Source organism: Stegodyphus dumicola, chromosome 12, assembly GCF_044657685.1.
Source record: "Stegodyphus dumicola isolate Sdum_Otavi_A_Nest chromosome 12, ASM4465768v1".
NCBI classification, from domain to species: Eukaryota; Metazoa; Arthropoda; class Arachnida; order Araneae; family Eresidae; genus Stegodyphus; species Stegodyphus dumicola.
In genome coordinates this window covers 41,527,523-41,544,350 of record NC_140779.1, presented here as the reverse complement: position 1 = coordinate 41,544,350, position 16,828 = coordinate 41,527,523, and the positions used below count along the sequence as shown (strand labels likewise).

General features: G+C 31.7%; 1 protein-coding gene across 1 annotated transcript in view; it reads right to left on the bottom strand.

Moving 5' to 3' along the window:
* LOC118192498 (carboxyl-terminal PDZ ligand of neuronal nitric oxide synthase protein-like) overlaps positions 1 to 16,828 on the bottom strand; it is a 116,640-nt gene that overhangs the window by 25,110 nt on the left and 74,702 nt on the right. The window contains exons 7-9 of the mRNA XM_035363494.2: positions 11,131 to 11,273; positions 6,334 to 6,519; positions 3,879 to 4,028 (exon numbers count right to left, since the gene is read on the bottom strand). Coding sequence (XP_035219385.2) covers positions 3,879 to 4,028; positions 6,334 to 6,519; positions 11,131 to 11,273 — 479 coding nt within the window. The remainder of the gene's footprint in view (positions 1 to 3,878; positions 4,029 to 6,333; positions 6,520 to 11,130; positions 11,274 to 16,828) is intronic.

The window sequence follows — 16,828 nt, the reverse complement described above, 5'->3', positions numbered from 1 at the left end:
CTAGCCCACTCGGCACGTATTCGAGAGGTCCAGGTTGGAGTCCCGGCGAGCGCATTGCTAATTTTTCACGTCTCCAGCATGGCACCTGAACTAAAAAAAAGGTGATGGATGATGAATCTTCCACACCAGGATTAGGCGACTGGGTCTCCTAATCCACAGTCCCCCTTTAAAAGGTGGAGTATATAAGGCAGTTTCTCCCTCCTTCCAGCATGCCTTCATGATGTAGCGGTTAGCACAATCAGCGCGTACTCGAAAGGTCCAAGTTCGAGTCTCAAATAGGGCATAGCTTATTTTCATGTCTCCCACATAAAAAAAAAAAAAAAAAAAAAAAAAAAAAAGAGGAATGACTCTACAGGAAGAACTAAAAATACAAAATACATAAAGTATAAAATTCTATATTTACTTCAAGTTGGCCCAGTCTAGACTAATGGTTCTCTACAGTTTTTCATTCATGTACCCTTTTCACCATTGCCAGACGATCATTTAATCCCTCCTTTCCAAAACTTGAGAAGTACATTTGCATTTATTTAAATATAGATTATTTTTAATGCGTTTTACAAATTAAACAAGTATAAAAAATGTTGATAAATACCAAAATTTGAAAAGTGGTTTTTATATTCATAAACTAAAACTAAATACTTAACAGATAGACAAAACTTTGACTAGATTACTCCCTGAAACTAAGAAATTCCCCTTAGGGGTATTCCTCCTGATTGAGGACCTATAGTCTAGACTGAATTAGTTTTTAATAGTGATATAATGTACAGATAATTTAATTTGTCATACTTCTTTTATACTAACTTTTGTAATATAAAACTTCGGATTACGTGCATGTTTTTTGAAAATAAAAGTTAAAACACAAATTTTATAAAAAATTATGTTTAAAATTTGATGCTGAATTCTAAAACGTTTATTTATTAGCCAGACCTAATAAACTTAAGAGATCAAAATTGAATTATACCTTACATGCTCATACTAACTTCTGTTTAATGAATTATTCTTAGGAACGTGTACCTTAAAAACTGGTGAAACATTTCATGCTAGAAAACAAGATATTAGAAACTCAGTCCTAGAATTCCAGTGAAATTCAGTTTGTAAATGCTCTTTAAATTTGCCTCACTGAAAGTTTTTGTATATAAATAATTATGGTAAAGTAAAATGAACTTTAAGCGTTTACAGCTAATTGAGTAACATAGCATTTTTTATTGAAACAAGATTTATTTTTAATGTCCAAGATTACTTTTCTTACAATGCTGGACTCCTGGTTAATAAATCCTCTTGTTCTTGAGTTCAGAACCCTTTGTTATTTAAATTATTCGAATAGTTAAATCCGTTTTCAACCATACGAAAGTTAAAAAGAAAAATATTACTTTTACGTAAATTTTATTTTTTAGAAATAGTTCAATAGTTTTACTTTTAAACAATGGTTTTGCTTTGATATAACAAACATGTTTAATTAGTTCATCAAAATGTTGTTAGATACACTATCCAATCAGAAAGTAGCATCTTTTTCCACTCAGCAATTTTACTGCAAAAACAGTGAATTATCCCTTTAAAACGGTTAAAAAATATTTTCAAATCACCTTCAGTAATATTTAATTCCTTTCGTTTTCCACTTAATTGAAAATTTTTAAAATAACTGAAATTTTAGCTAAATCCTTAGATGAAAATTATTCAAGAACTAGACTACAGGAAATGCAAGAAGGGAGTTAACTTCAATTACAAGCGAAATTTCAGATATTTTTATTTCGTAGTAACTAACAAAAAATATCTAAAATTCTCTTTAATTTATTTCTCATTAGCATTGCTCTCCTGCCACCCTTCCTTCTGAGGCCGTTCTTTGGCACCCCGGGTTGGATAGGCGATAAAGTAATTAAGAAGGCTGTCCTCTCTTTAACTACTTTTTCACTCAGCTGGGGGCAACAGAAAAGGAACGCAATGGTTTTCCACCTGAAAAGCCAGCAGCCAGTAAGAAAACTGCATGACAAAAGCCCAAAAGACGAATGCCCACTTAAAAACAGCACACATTTTCAGGAAATTCAAAATAGCTATGACTTCCTGAAAAATGTTACGAATAATAATTATTATGATTAAAAATGAAATTTCAATTGGGAATGAAATTGATTTATGTAAAATTGAAGTTGTCAAAATTTAACCGTGCTTTTAATTCACTATTGAAACAGTATTTGTGATATTGCACACAAATGTTTTCTTAATTATAATAGTCAATCATAATAATCTTTTTCGTTGAAATAAAAGTTTGGCTCTAATTCTCCATATTAAATTCATTACATGCAACATTTTCTGAATTGTTAAATTATTCATAAATTATTCTCTATATATGATGAAAATTAGCATACATTTTATATTCCTTATAATTTTGTAGAATTGAAAGAAGCAGTGTGGCCAGTATTCCCTTTCACCTCCCTTTGTAGGGCTAGTACGAGGTCACTTCCCTTTCACGTAAATATACTAGCAAAGTTACACATACATGTATATGTTTCTCGCATTGTGCCAGATCCATCCAATTTTGAATGACATAATCCTACTGTAAATATGGGCATCTGAAAACCCGAATTTGAAATTTGCTTTATTATCGATCTCATATTTTGTATAACTAAATGAATTTTTGATTAACAAAATGATTTAAAAGCGAGCAATGGCAACTCTCTACAGGGGGAACTTTTATCTCCAGCCCGCAGAGCTGTGTACCTGAAATTCTAAAGATATGCTCATTTTAAAACTATTTTGCGATATTGCTATTGAACTGAATTTTATGGTTTAAGTGCGAAGAACATGCTAATTAGTAAATAAAGATAACACAAAATGTTAAAAAAAAGGGCCCTTTGGACGTAATTTAAAATCTGGAACCTTTCAGATTTTTTTAGTGCTATTTTCTATTGATAAGAATAAAAACTATATCTTATCATATATTTATCTCCTAAATAAATGTTTTAGCCCATTCAACTAAAACTGGTAAGTATTTATATGCGGAGTTAAATCCTGAAATACGTGAAAGCGACTTACGGGCTTTTAGTAATTATTATTATTGATTTAATTTATTTTTCATTTTATATTTATTATGAATCTGCTTTTTACAGCTGAAAAAATGTGGGCTTTTATCAATGTGCGGTTTCATCGGTGTGGTATCAACATATCGTTGAGCTATTAAAGATGTTGGGAGGATGACTAACGATGACCTGCTGTCATAAGATATAGCACCCCACACCATTACACCAGGGGTTATGGCTGTATGCCTTTGTAAAAGAAAGGCTGATTGGGACTGCTGGCCCCATCCTCTCGAGACATGAACATGGTGGTCATCTGCTTCAAGATTGAAACGAGATTCATCGCTGAAGACTGTACGGTACAAGTCTGATGGCAGCCATGATGATCGGCTGTGACACCACACCAGACAACCCGCCGATGTTGTGGGTCAAAGGCAAACGTCTCAATGGCCTCTGTGAGCATAACCCCGCCTCAGACAAGCGCCGTGAGATGGTGGACAGTATTTTGTCACAATTGCGAAAGTCCTTGGTGCTTCTTCTTTTTTTTTTTTCAAAAGAGTGTATTATTATTGTTTATGTATGATTTGATAAATTGATAAATATTTAGTGAGCAAATTAAAATTTATTTAAAATATTTTTTTTTAATAAAATTTTCAGTTTTGTTAAAAAAAATTCTAGCCCATCAGCTGTTTCCAGATTGAACATTCAGCCCGCATGCGACTTGAGTTTGAGATCAGTAATTTAGAGCATGTGCTATTACATATTTCAAAGTACATGCATGTAAAAATAACTCTAGTTCATAGATGCTGGCTGGAAACCATCATTGGAGGTTAGAATTTAATTCATCCATACAGTTTTTTAATAACTTACATGAGATGGAAGGAATGATTCAGGAAAACAAGTTCCATCAAGTTTTTCTGCCTTATGAAACTTTTCCTCAATAGTATGAATATGATCCACCAATTTCTTGATATGTTCCAATAACTCTCGATTATGTGCAAGTAAATGATGATTTTGAGCCTATAAAAATATGTAATTGCAATGAAAAAAATTAAACATACTGTCACTATCAGGGCTGTGCAGTCGGTAGGGAAAATGACAGAGTCCAACTATGATTTCGACTCCTGGAATTTTAAAGACTCCGAATCTGACATATGTAAACATATACACATCGGATGCAGCTTATTTTTTTAATATAAAAGAAGTAATAGATGCTACAGAAAAAAATTGATGGCACAGCAAATTATTTATACTAATTAGCATTTATTATGAAATGGAAAAACTGGCATTAATAATTTCTAAGAAACAGTATAGCGTCGGCAAAAACTTCTTTGATGAAGGACCATGGATCCAATTTGATGAACTTGAAAGCTGAGAAGGGTCTTTCCACATTGTCTTGAGTAGGAGGCAGAGCTGTTACTGTTACGGCTACTTCTTTTAACTTTTCAGGATAGATTTTTATAAGTTTTAAAAGAGGTGTCTTGATAGAGCAATCATATTTCTCTATTTCTTCAAATGCTGTACAGAAATTTTGTTTGTATTTTTTCATTTTTATATCTAAAGGCTCTTGGTTCTTTATTTTCATTTGCTTTATCCAAATATTTCTCAAAATCTAATTCATCACTGGAAGAGGATGATAGAGACTCAGTTGCAATGTCTGCAGTTTGACTATCCTGATTTGAATACTCCAGTTGTTTTGAGAAAATTCCATTCTTAATGAAAGTTCATAGATGCCTTTTTAATTTGTTTGTCATCCAATAAAATTCAGTGTTTTGGATCTACATATATTGAACTTAACAAGATCTCCTTATCTAGCAAACTAGTTTCTCTTTTCTACATTGAAGAAATGATTCCTTCTGCAATAAACCCTCCAGAGAGAACACACATCACATTGATCCAGTCTCACTTCCTGTTAATTTTTCAGATTGTAGCTTTTTTGTGGCTATACATTCAGTGTAGAAAGAAGTGTTTCCAATACCGCAAGATCATTCCACAGTCTTTCTGTTAGTGAAACATTAGGGTTATCTACATCTTCTAAAAAAGTTCTTAATTCTAACAATCTCTTTATCATCAAACATGTACTTCCCTCATCACGTTCCTTGATCAAATAATTTCTCCTTTTCCTGCTCGCTTCCTAAGAATGGCATCAATTTTGGGAGCTCTTGCTGCTTACCTAAATTGTAACTAAATGAAGCAGTTTAATCGATAATGGCAAATATCACATCCATCCTCCTCCGTTAAATTTATTCATCAATATGTCAATAAAATAGAAAATAACTATTTATTAATGTATATAGTCTATAAATAAAAATAATAACTCAGTTTGTCATTAAATCTTTTTTCCAATTCACTTTAATTTCATTTCCAATTCAAACTGTCCAACATAAATTGGAGTCGGAGTCAATGTGTTTTTAGCGACTGAGATGCCTTTTACCCAAGAATCTGCCTAACTCTGATTCTGACTCCACAGCCCTGATCACTATGTATGCAAATGAGATATACAAGATCATATAACTATTATGCCAGATATATTAAAAACATTTTATATACATTTTAAATGCTTGTTTCACACCTATTAAAAACACATTAGGAACAACACTTATAATTACTATTTACAGAATACAATTTTAGGATCTAAAAAAGGATTTAAAAAATAGTAATTCACAAAGCAAACTAATCATAAATAAAGCAGATTTAGAAAAAACTTTACATTTTTAAACAAGTACATGATGCTCATATGCCTTGTATATTTATAAAAAATACAATAATTCCTTAACTAACAGACAGAAAGAAAAATGTTAATCCAAATTTAAAACAAACAAGATATCAAGAAAGTTAAAATATCATTTCATAAGTGAGACATACAAGATTATGGAATAAGTTTTTAAATGTTTACAAAAAGAGAGTTAACATAATTTTATGTCGGTGTGCAGTAAGCGATGCTTTGTTTCAATAATTATGTAAGAAAAATTCTATCACCTCTTTCTATTGTGATTATTCATTAGACTGTACTACTTTATTAAAAAGTTTGTTATGCATCTTCTGCAATGTTTATTGTAGATGAGTATTATAAGCAATGCATTAACGTCAAATTTTGCATCAAAAACCATTCACAGAAATTCATGAAATGATAAAACTAGATTGTGATGACATGTTCTTAGGCCACAGACAGCTAGGAATAGTTTATACGATTCAAAAACAGTTTATAATTAATTGATAATAAATGTATATTTGAGACAACTCTACATGCCATCTGTCAAGTTCAAGAAAATATATATTCAAAACTTATGAGCAAGCATTCAAGAGATCACTCATGATTGCGTACCTGTGCTTCAAGACGAGCAGTTTTTTCAGCGGACAATTGATCTTTTAGAAGTTGTACTTGGCCGACCACTGACTGCATCTGCTGATTTTGCTGCTCCAGCTGTTCTTTTAACATCTGAATATGATGGTAAACACTTAAAGATTCAGAAAATTTAGGGCCAGAAGTGTGAACAGATGATTTATATGGCTGTAAAAAAAAAAAAAAAAAAAAAAAAAAGAAGAGAGAGAGAGAGATTTATTTTTTTTCAACATGCTATCAGAATTGAAAAACTATTTTATTCTAATATTTTTCTTTTGTGCTACACTGATCAAAAAATAATTTTAAAATTAATATTTAACGTAAGATTTTTAACGGTATTTTCTACAAATTATTATTAAGGAAAAACCACTAAGACAATAGCAACTTTGTGAATTGCCAAAAAATATTAATCTGGCTGCCTTAAAGGTGATAGATACTATTCTGTTCACATGCAGATTATACAGTTAACAGGTAACAGGTACCATTCACTCTATAGTAACATTACAATTTGTAACCCCTTTTCCCCAAGAAACTTACATGAGATGATTAAAGATGATGATAAAGCAATTAGTGAAATCACAGTTAAATATAAAGCATGTAAATCCATATGTGCATGCACTGTTTGACTATTGTCACATGTATATTAAAAAATATAGCAAAATTCAGCACTTCTATCATGATGATAAAACTGAAGTTTTTAATAATTCATTTCAAAATTTTGCAATAGAAAAGAAATTAACATGTTAATAACTTTACAAGAAACAGCATTAATTTTATTCAATAAGACTTTAAAACTTATTAAATATTAAAATATTGAAACAGTTACTGAAATTAAAAAATAAATAAACTTTCCTTGAAATGTTGATGATTTTTCACTAAAAATTTCTCAATATAAATATCATTGGAAAAAATTGGTTAATTATTGAATTTTATATGAAAACATAAAGGAAATAAAAACAATAAGAAATGAAAGTATAACACTATTTTTACTTCTTTAGTTAAAATATTGTGGATTAGTTCATAAGTTAGACTTACACTATTTTGATTTTTTTTAAAAAAAACTATCAGTTTTAATGAAATTTCAGTTTTGCATTTAATAACTGTGTGTGTATGGCAACTAGTTCAGGAATTTTACCATTAAAATTGCAGAAATGACTTTTCCTTTAGCAACAAAATGCATCATGAGACAAATCTCAGTTCTCTATATTTTAATTATAAGAGTTAATTTCTCACAGATTGTTTTACATACTTATTAGATTCTTATTTCTTACAGTACAATAATTTTAATGGAAGGTAAATCAAGGCTATATTTTTGTATTTTATTTCAAATTTTTTAGCAACTGACTCAAAGTCCTGTATCACATTTTGTGGCTGACTGCTAGCATTTTCATAGAACCATGAAAATACTCACAATCAGACTGCATTGAAGAATTCAAACTTTGGTCGAATTGCCAATGTTCTTTATTCTTATACAATGGTCAATTATTACAGATAATTTATGTAACCATAGTCTTGACATATTCTCTCTTGAATAAAAACTAAGTATTTTTTAATGACTTATTAAATACAATCTTACAGTCATCAAGTAAATGGGAAGACAAATGTTTCTATATGTTCACATATTTTCTATGCCTACTAATAATGTTTTAGAATCCCTTCCTGCAAATGTTAACAAATATCTTGAAACATGAATATGTAGCACAAGGATCAAATTGCGAAAATAAAACCAAAATAATAGAATTCTTCATAATTTTAACAAGTGCCATTTAAATCTTAAAATGTTGTATACATTTTTTTCTACCTTTAACTACTGCTAGATACTTTTCAAAATAAAAACTATGACTCATCATAGAATAATTCCAAATAGATATTTGTATTTTGTTGCCTAAACGGTGCTATTATAAATGTAACAAATTTACAGTATTCACTGTCAGCATTAACTCTCCCAACACTACATTTCTGTCCCTGAAATTTTAAGGTACATAAAATGTCATTAATAAATTATATATTTTTTTTAATTATAATTCAAAATGACCTCCTCACTTTGCATATTGACTCCCCCCTCCCTGAAACTCAATACATCAGGAGCTGGCAGAAATTTTCAAACTGTAAAGCCACCCTATGTAGAATTTTACATCCAAACTCCTGGGGGATTAAAAATTCACATACATTTCTAATCATATTATGTGTACAGAGTTTCAAACATCCCTTACAATTTAAGTACAAATCGAAAATCTCTAATGTAAATTTTCTATAGTATTGGAGGAATTCATGCCTTCACAGTACAGTAAGCATCCTTTCACTAACATACATATTTTGACTTTTATTTTGATAAAAATATCCTTCTGAGAAGAAACACATATAATTTAATACTGTTTCAGAATCTGAAATGGATATCAAAGTTCTAAGACATTATGTTTAAAAATAAAATAATTAGCATTATTATTTTAAGATCTTAAAAATAAAATAATAATTAGTACATATAGCTACTGCAGATAAATAAAAGGCAATACTTTTCAAAAGGACAGTACAGTGAATTATACTGGCTTGATTTTAGATAAGTTATATTTTCATTTGATTTTTGTATCATAATATTAATATCATTAAAAATATAAGTGACATTAACACTAATTTTTCTTCAACATTTATTATAACGGGTTAATCCATAAATTTGTGAGCATTTTTCGGTAAATTTTAAAATAATATAAAAAAACACAATTTAACATTTTAATCAATTATATATTTTCCTCCATTATCTACAATGTCTCACCATCTTACAGGCAGCTTTTTTATGCCATTGCTGTAGAAAGACTCTGGTTTTGATGCAAAAAAACTTGAAAGTTCATTGTGGACATCTTGTTTAGAATTTAATTTTTTTTCCCAGTAAAAAATTTTCTAAGGCACGAAATAAAAGAAAATCACTTGGGGCAATATCTGAGGAATAAGCAGGATGTGGCAAAAGCTCCCAATTAAATTCACTAATTATTTGCAGCGTTGTTTGAGCCGTATGCGGTCTAGCGTTATCATGATGAAACAACACTTTCTTGATATTTACCCAATTTCTATGCTTGGATACTTTCCCAATCTTCTTTATATGATGAAAGACTGTTCCATGAGATGAATTCATCCTTTCTGCAATCTAATCCACTGTTAATTGTGGCTCTGACTCCAAAAGATTTCAAAGAATGTCATCATCAAAATTAACACGACGTCCTGTACGGGGTTCATGATCAATGCTGCTTTTCCAACTTTAAATTTTTTTAACCATTTCTGGGCAGTCCTTACACTAATAGTGTGTTCACCATGCACACTATTAATTTTTAACGCTGCAGACCTGGCAGATTCACCACATGAAAATAAAAAATTTAACACACTACGTTTGTACTGATTATCTATATTCATCTTCTATGGGTACTTCGATATTTACGAAAGTTGGTGATGAACTGAACAATATGTTAGTCAAACGATGACAAGTTTCAACAACAAACTATATATTCAGCCACATACAAACTATATATTCAGCCTGTCCTGATCTACCAAAATGAAGTTCACATATCATCATCCATCATCAAACAGAATGACTCAACAACTGGAAGACAACAAAATGGTCATTAAATGTACTCTCATTTCAGCTCTTCAATTCATGACTGACACCCAATCTCTAATTAAAATCATTACTAAAAAAAAATTCTGAAAGGTTTTAGATTTTAAATTACGTTCAAAGGGGCGTTTTTTTAACATTTTGTGTGTTACCTTTATTTATTAAATATCATGTTCTTTGCACTTAAACCATAAAATTCAGTTCAGTAGTAATGTCGCAAAATAATTTAAAAATGGGCATATCTTTAGAATTTCCGATACACAGTTCTGCGCCCGATGGAGATAAAAAGGTTCCCCCTTCGCCGTAGAGTGTTGCCATTGCTCACTTTTAAATCGTTGAGTTTGTTACTCAAAAATTCGTTAAAGTTTTACAAAATATGAAATCGATAATAAAACAAATTCCAAATTTGGTCTTCCACATGCCCATATTCGTAGGAGGATTACGTCATTCAAAATTCGATGGCTCTGGCACTATGCGAGAAACATACATACATTTATGCAAATTCTTCATTATTTAATTTCTTCAAATATAATGCAAGACTAACATTTGGTGACAAAAATTTGAAAAGTGAAACAGACATTTATAGTGATTCAACGCAAAATCGCAAAGCGAAAACAATAGTCCTTCAGGGACAAAGCCCCTTTGGACTAAAAATACATTTTTCCCTATAAAAAATTGCTGACATTTCCAAATGATCCTTTCTAGATAAATTATGATGTAAATCTCAGTAGGAATTTGAAATTTCATTCAGAAGGTTTGCTCAGCAATTAAATGTACTAGGGTTGCTGTTCTGCTACCAGCTGTCAGTTTCTTAGATTTCCTAAACTTTGACTTAAATTTGAATCTTGATATGCAATTGAGAAAAAGTTCATATCTGCATGTGTTTAAGGTGAAAAAGCAAAGATTATATGCAAATCATATATTATATTCAGTTTACATGCAATCAGTACTATATCAGTATATAATACATAAACAAACTGACAATTAAATTAGATTACAAAAAACAAAAACATATCAAGTTTTTATTTAAAGTTTCATGTTTGTAATGTTTCACTTTTATTTAAAATTATTCTTCATTTAGCTACAGCAAGTGCACTTTAATGCTTTCTATTTCATGCAAAAGCAGAACTTTTTTTTTTCATATCTTGTTTCAGAAATATATACAGAATGAAACATACTTCAATGTCTTTTTTACTGAAGTCATTTTCATTAAGAGGTGGAAGGCATTGATTTGTTACAGATTCTGAGACTTTAGCAGCATTTGTTTCTTCCTGAGTATCACAGCTGTTAGGTTCAGAAGCACCATCTCCTTGACTTTTAACTATGTATAATAAAAAAGAATAAACATGTATAAAAATAGCATTAAAATAAGGTGACTCATCCCATAAAAGACAGCATCAGGAGGTTTCTCTATCTCTAACATTTATTACATCATTTTAAATACATATTTACATTTCTCCTATTATTAGGTGAACCAAACTTCAGAGAAATTATATTGCATAATGAACTGATTAGCAGCTTCCTTATCATTCCTAAATTACATAACATTCGTCTGCGAATACAACTCTAAACCCTCTTGTTTATATTTACCCCTATTTTCAACATTCCCCACCTGAGAACTCTTGAGTTCACACAAACCACATATATAATAAATCAATATTGCTAAATCAATCACAACATTTTACACATTATTTAGACAATATCAAATTTCAAATAACAATCAGATAATGTTTAAACACATTAAATTAACTTAAAAAGTTAATTAATAAATAGCAAACATGAATCACTTATACTAAAATTAAAATTAACAATACTTGATATATTTAGGTTATGCAAAACTAATAACCTAAATATCACATTTAACAACAATCAGTAAAGATACTCAGAAAATGATATATATGCAGTACAACAAAATCACATCGTTACACAGTTAGTCTTTACTAATAATTATGCACTTCAAGGTTGTACACCAATTGCACTTGCCACTTTAGGTTACCTGTTTGAGCTTTTATCAGGCAGGAGCAAACCTAACCATCTCTGCCAGAACAGGTTTCTATTACTTGTCATCCACAAATTCCTATGGAAGCAATCATCATGTATAAGGACAATATCATCGACTTTAAACTGAACAGATACGTGTAGGTGGACAAAAATTCATGGGCCTTACAGAAAGTAAGTAATGTTCCTCCAATTATTCCAAAAGTGATTTAACAAGATTTGTTGATGTTTATACCTTTTGATCAAGGAATGACTAGACCCAATTAGGTCTCTGGATACTCTTGAAACTGGAACAGAAAGTAAACCAATTAAGAAATGAGCAGGAGTTAGTGGTGAGGGCTCTATTTAGTTATCACTGCAAAGAACATTTGATGGCACAGTTCAAGAAACAAACTTGTCAAATACAGTGGTGGCCAAAATTGTGGACACTTTTCAATTTTTATGTTTTTGAACTCTGTATGCTTATAGAAAACGTTACGTTTCACAAAATGCAAACTTGTATACATCATTTTAAAGAGAATTTATAACTGAATTCAATACAAAACACAAAATTCAATTATTTGCTATACAAAAAAAGTTAAACAATAATAGTTATCGATATACATTAAATAGTGATGATTGCAGTAAGTTATTAGTACTTAGTAGGGTACCCTTTATTTTTTATTACAGCTTCACATCGATGTTTCATTGAGCTGACAAGAGTTTTAAGCTCTTCTTTCGTTATTACATGATCCCAGGAAACAATTATAGCCTCAATTAGTTCCCTTTTATTTGATGGGCGCTTCATTCGAACAAGAGTTTTCAAATGGTGCCACGAATTTTCAATAGGATTGAGGTCAGGACTGCTTCCTGGCCATGACAACAATTTAATGCTTTTTGTACGAAACTACGCTTTCGATATTTTGGCCGTGTGGCAAGGAGCATATTCCTGCTAAAAAATAAATGAAGCATTGTTGGGAAAGAGATCTCTGATGGAAGGTAGAAGTTTTGGTTCTAGAATAGCGTCAATGTGTTTTCTGGCATTCAGTGTCCCATCCATGACAAGAAGGCGACCAATACCATCTGCTGACATGCATGACCAAATCATAATACTAACTGGGTTCTTCACAGTTGCTTGAATGCAGTCAGGATGTAGCTCTTCTCCTATTCTACGTCTTACATATTTTCGCCCATCACGACTGAATAACGATATCTTAGTTTCATCATTCCATATAACTTGTGACCACTGATCATCTGTCCAATTAATGTGTTCCTTTGCCCACTGTAGTCTTTTTTTTTTCGTTGCTAAAAATTAAGATAAGTTTTTTTTTTTTTTTTTCCTGTGTGTGTGGAATTCTACCTCTCAGACCAACGTCTGTTAATCTTCTCCCGATTGTTCTTGAACTGACAGAAACACCAACATCATTCAGATCACTTCTGATGGCCGCTGATGACATTTTTCGATATTGGAGATATAGTCTTTTTATTTCCTCTGTCATCAATAGATGTGGTGCACCTTTTTTGGCCTTTTCCTTCTTTAATTTTTAATTGAATTTGTCTCCTGATATCGTAAACAAAACTTTCGGACTCCAGATGTAGTCACTGAGCCACCCACCTGTCTTGCAATTTCAGCATAGGAAAGACCACTTTCTCGTAACACAATAATATTACATCTTTTTCTAGGTGTCCAATCTACTCTTTTATTTGATATCATTGCTTCTTGACTAAATATTAAAAATTTTTACAAAAATTCCTACTTGTAATTGCAGTGTATAAGAAACAGGTCCTCCTTCTAGAGAACAAAGCAAAATAATTGTTTCAAGTGTAAACATAATGTCAGCTTCTACTGGCAGTTACTAACATTTGATTGGTTCTCAGAACAAGAACAGTGACTGGCCAGGAAAGCTAGACATTACAAACCACTTCATAACTGTGTTTTTTATTTATATTAAAGTACATATAACGTTTTTTGTATTGCAAATAATTCAATTTTGTGTTTTGTATTGAATTCCGTAAAAAATTTTCTTTACAATGATATATACAAGTTTGAATTTTGCAAAACGTAACATTTTCTATAAGCACACAAAGTTCAAAAACATAAAAATTTCCAAAAGTGTCCACAATTTTAGCCACCACTATACTTTAAAAAAATGCTCAGAAATTTTAATACTTATTTTACCCTCTTCTAACACATGATTAATTTATTTAATAGCTCGAGAACATTTTCCCTGATATTCCTCAGAACTAACTACATCTGCTTCAAAGACCTCTATATGAATTACAAAAAGAATTATGTCATCTAATTCTTTCAAACTACTTTTCTATTCTAATAAAAATTCCTGCAATTCATTTATTTATTTCTTTGCTAAACTGTCTTTGACAGCTTAGAAACTATTGTTCTCTTCCGTTTTAATTTATTTAGTTCTGCCATTATTTTGCATTAATATGCAAGTGCATGGTCTGGACACATCCATCTGCATGAAGTTTACAATTTTTTGTTCTTCATAAATTGGAACAATTCCCAGCCGATGCAAAATACAAGAACAGCATTAAAACAAAGCAGCTCTCCAATAAAACACAGCATCAAATGATTCTTTATCTATAATATTTATAACATCACTTTATATATATATGTTTACATTTGTCTTATTATTAGATGGACCAAATTATATTGCATACTAAGCAGTCCCCTTCTTGTTCCTTCATTACATAACGCACGCTTACCAAGAGAGCTCTGAACCAAATCTCTTCTTGTTTACATTCATTCTGCTGTAATGCAGCACCATCTATTTTCTCTACTTTCAATAACATGTATATGTTTACATCAATTAATGAAAAGTACTTCTTCATTAAAGTCACATCGTATATTTTCAGTGTCCTAGTTTTGAATTTGGTATATTTCTTCTCTCACACTTTTAGGTTGCTATTATATAAAATGGCAAAATCAGAACAAGGAAACATTTCCTAATTTCATGATAAAATCTCTACAAACCTATTGCAAGGGTAAAACAAAGCCCAGACTATTTTTTTTTAAATAAGCTCTTTTCAATTTCCAAAATTCTACAGCATCCATCAATTTTAACATTAGGATCAAATAATGAGGGACTGGCACATACTTCTCTCTCATGTAAATCATTTTAATCACCCATTTTGCTGTGATTAATCTGAAGCAAGCTTTGGCTTTAAAACTTAAACTCCTGTCATCTTAAGTAAATGAACTGTATGACAGTAATGAAAGGAATGTATGATCCAACAAAGCATGTTGTATACCAGTGATGGCGAACCTATGGCACACGTGCCACAGTCAGCACGAAAAGCCTCATCAGCCAGCATGCGACTAAAATATTTCTGCCCTTATCAATCATCACTATAAAATGATACTATGTAATTTAAATAAGTGTTTTAGTCTATTCTTAAACATTTCAATTACTTACTTATCGCAAAATGCCACTAGCATAGTATAATAAGTCTAGATATACATAGCGTATTCGGAAACTAAGTACCGTTTCATTCTAGTGCCGTCGCAGCGCTGTGGTAGGCGTCCCGAGCATGCGCACTAATCTTTCTTGTTCACAGACTTTCAACTGTCGCCATTTTGGTTGCTCTATGTTGTGTTTTCAATTTGCTGTGCACATTCAAAATGTTTAAGACAATTAGTTCTCCCGCTGACTGCGAGATTCATGCCGTGATTAAATTTTTGAACGCGAGGAATGTTAAACTGGCCAAAATTTATCGTCAAGTGACAGAAGTTTACGGTGAATACGCGATAAGTGATGGAACGGTGAGAAAGTGGGTAAGAATGTTTAATGCAGGTCGAACAAATGTCCACGCCGAGGCTCGGAGTGGTCGGCCTTCTGTTGTCATCGATGATTTGGTAAGGAAAGTTGATGAAGCAATTCATGAGACGCTTCACAACGATAACTCTTTCAGAGGCATTTCCACAAATTTCACGTACTGTTTTGTTCAAAATTGTGTCTGACCGCTTGAATTATTGCAAACTGTGTTCCTGATGGACTCCAAAAATGCTCACTGATGTTCACAAAACAAAGCGACTTGGTAGTGCCCTGACATTTCTCACGCGGTACAGTGATAAGGGAGAAAATTTTTTAAACCAAATTGTGACAGGTGATGAAACTTGGATGTGTCATTTCACACAGGAATCGTAACAACAATCGATGGAGTTGAGACACACTCATTCTCCGAAAAAACAAAAGTTCAAAGTGACAATATCATCACAAAAAATCATGTGCACTGTCTTCTGGGATAGGAAAGGCGTTTTGCTTACTGAATTTCTTCCCAGAGGTGAAACCATTAATGCGGCACGATATTGTGAGACTTTTAACAAAACTAAGGCGTGCAATTCAAAACAAATGAAGAGGAATGCTCAGTAAAGGAATTGTGTTGCTCCATGACAATGCTCGGCCCCATACTGCTGGTGTCACTCAATCATTAATTCGACAGTTTCGTTGGGAGCAGTTCGATCACACGCCGTACAGCCCGGACTTGGCGCCGTCCGACTATCACTTGTTCCTGCACATGAAGCGCGAGCTTGGTGGCAAGTGCTTTGGATCTGGCGATGACACGAAAAATGCTGTGGAGTCGTGGTTATCGAAACTGGCGGGAAGTTTCTTCGACGATGGTATACAAAAACTGGTCACGAGCTATGACAAGTGTTTGATTATTGGCGGAAACTATGTTGAAAAATAGTTTAAGACATGTATTTTCATGTAAAAATAAAATTGGATTTGAAAAAATTGTTTTACTATTTTTTTTTTTTTTTTTTTCAAAACGGTACTTAGTTTCCGAATACGCCTCGTAAGATTTTCATACATCGCCATAGAAAAGATATACATATTTATTGACCGAATTATTTATTGCAGACTGCCGGTGAGTTTTAAT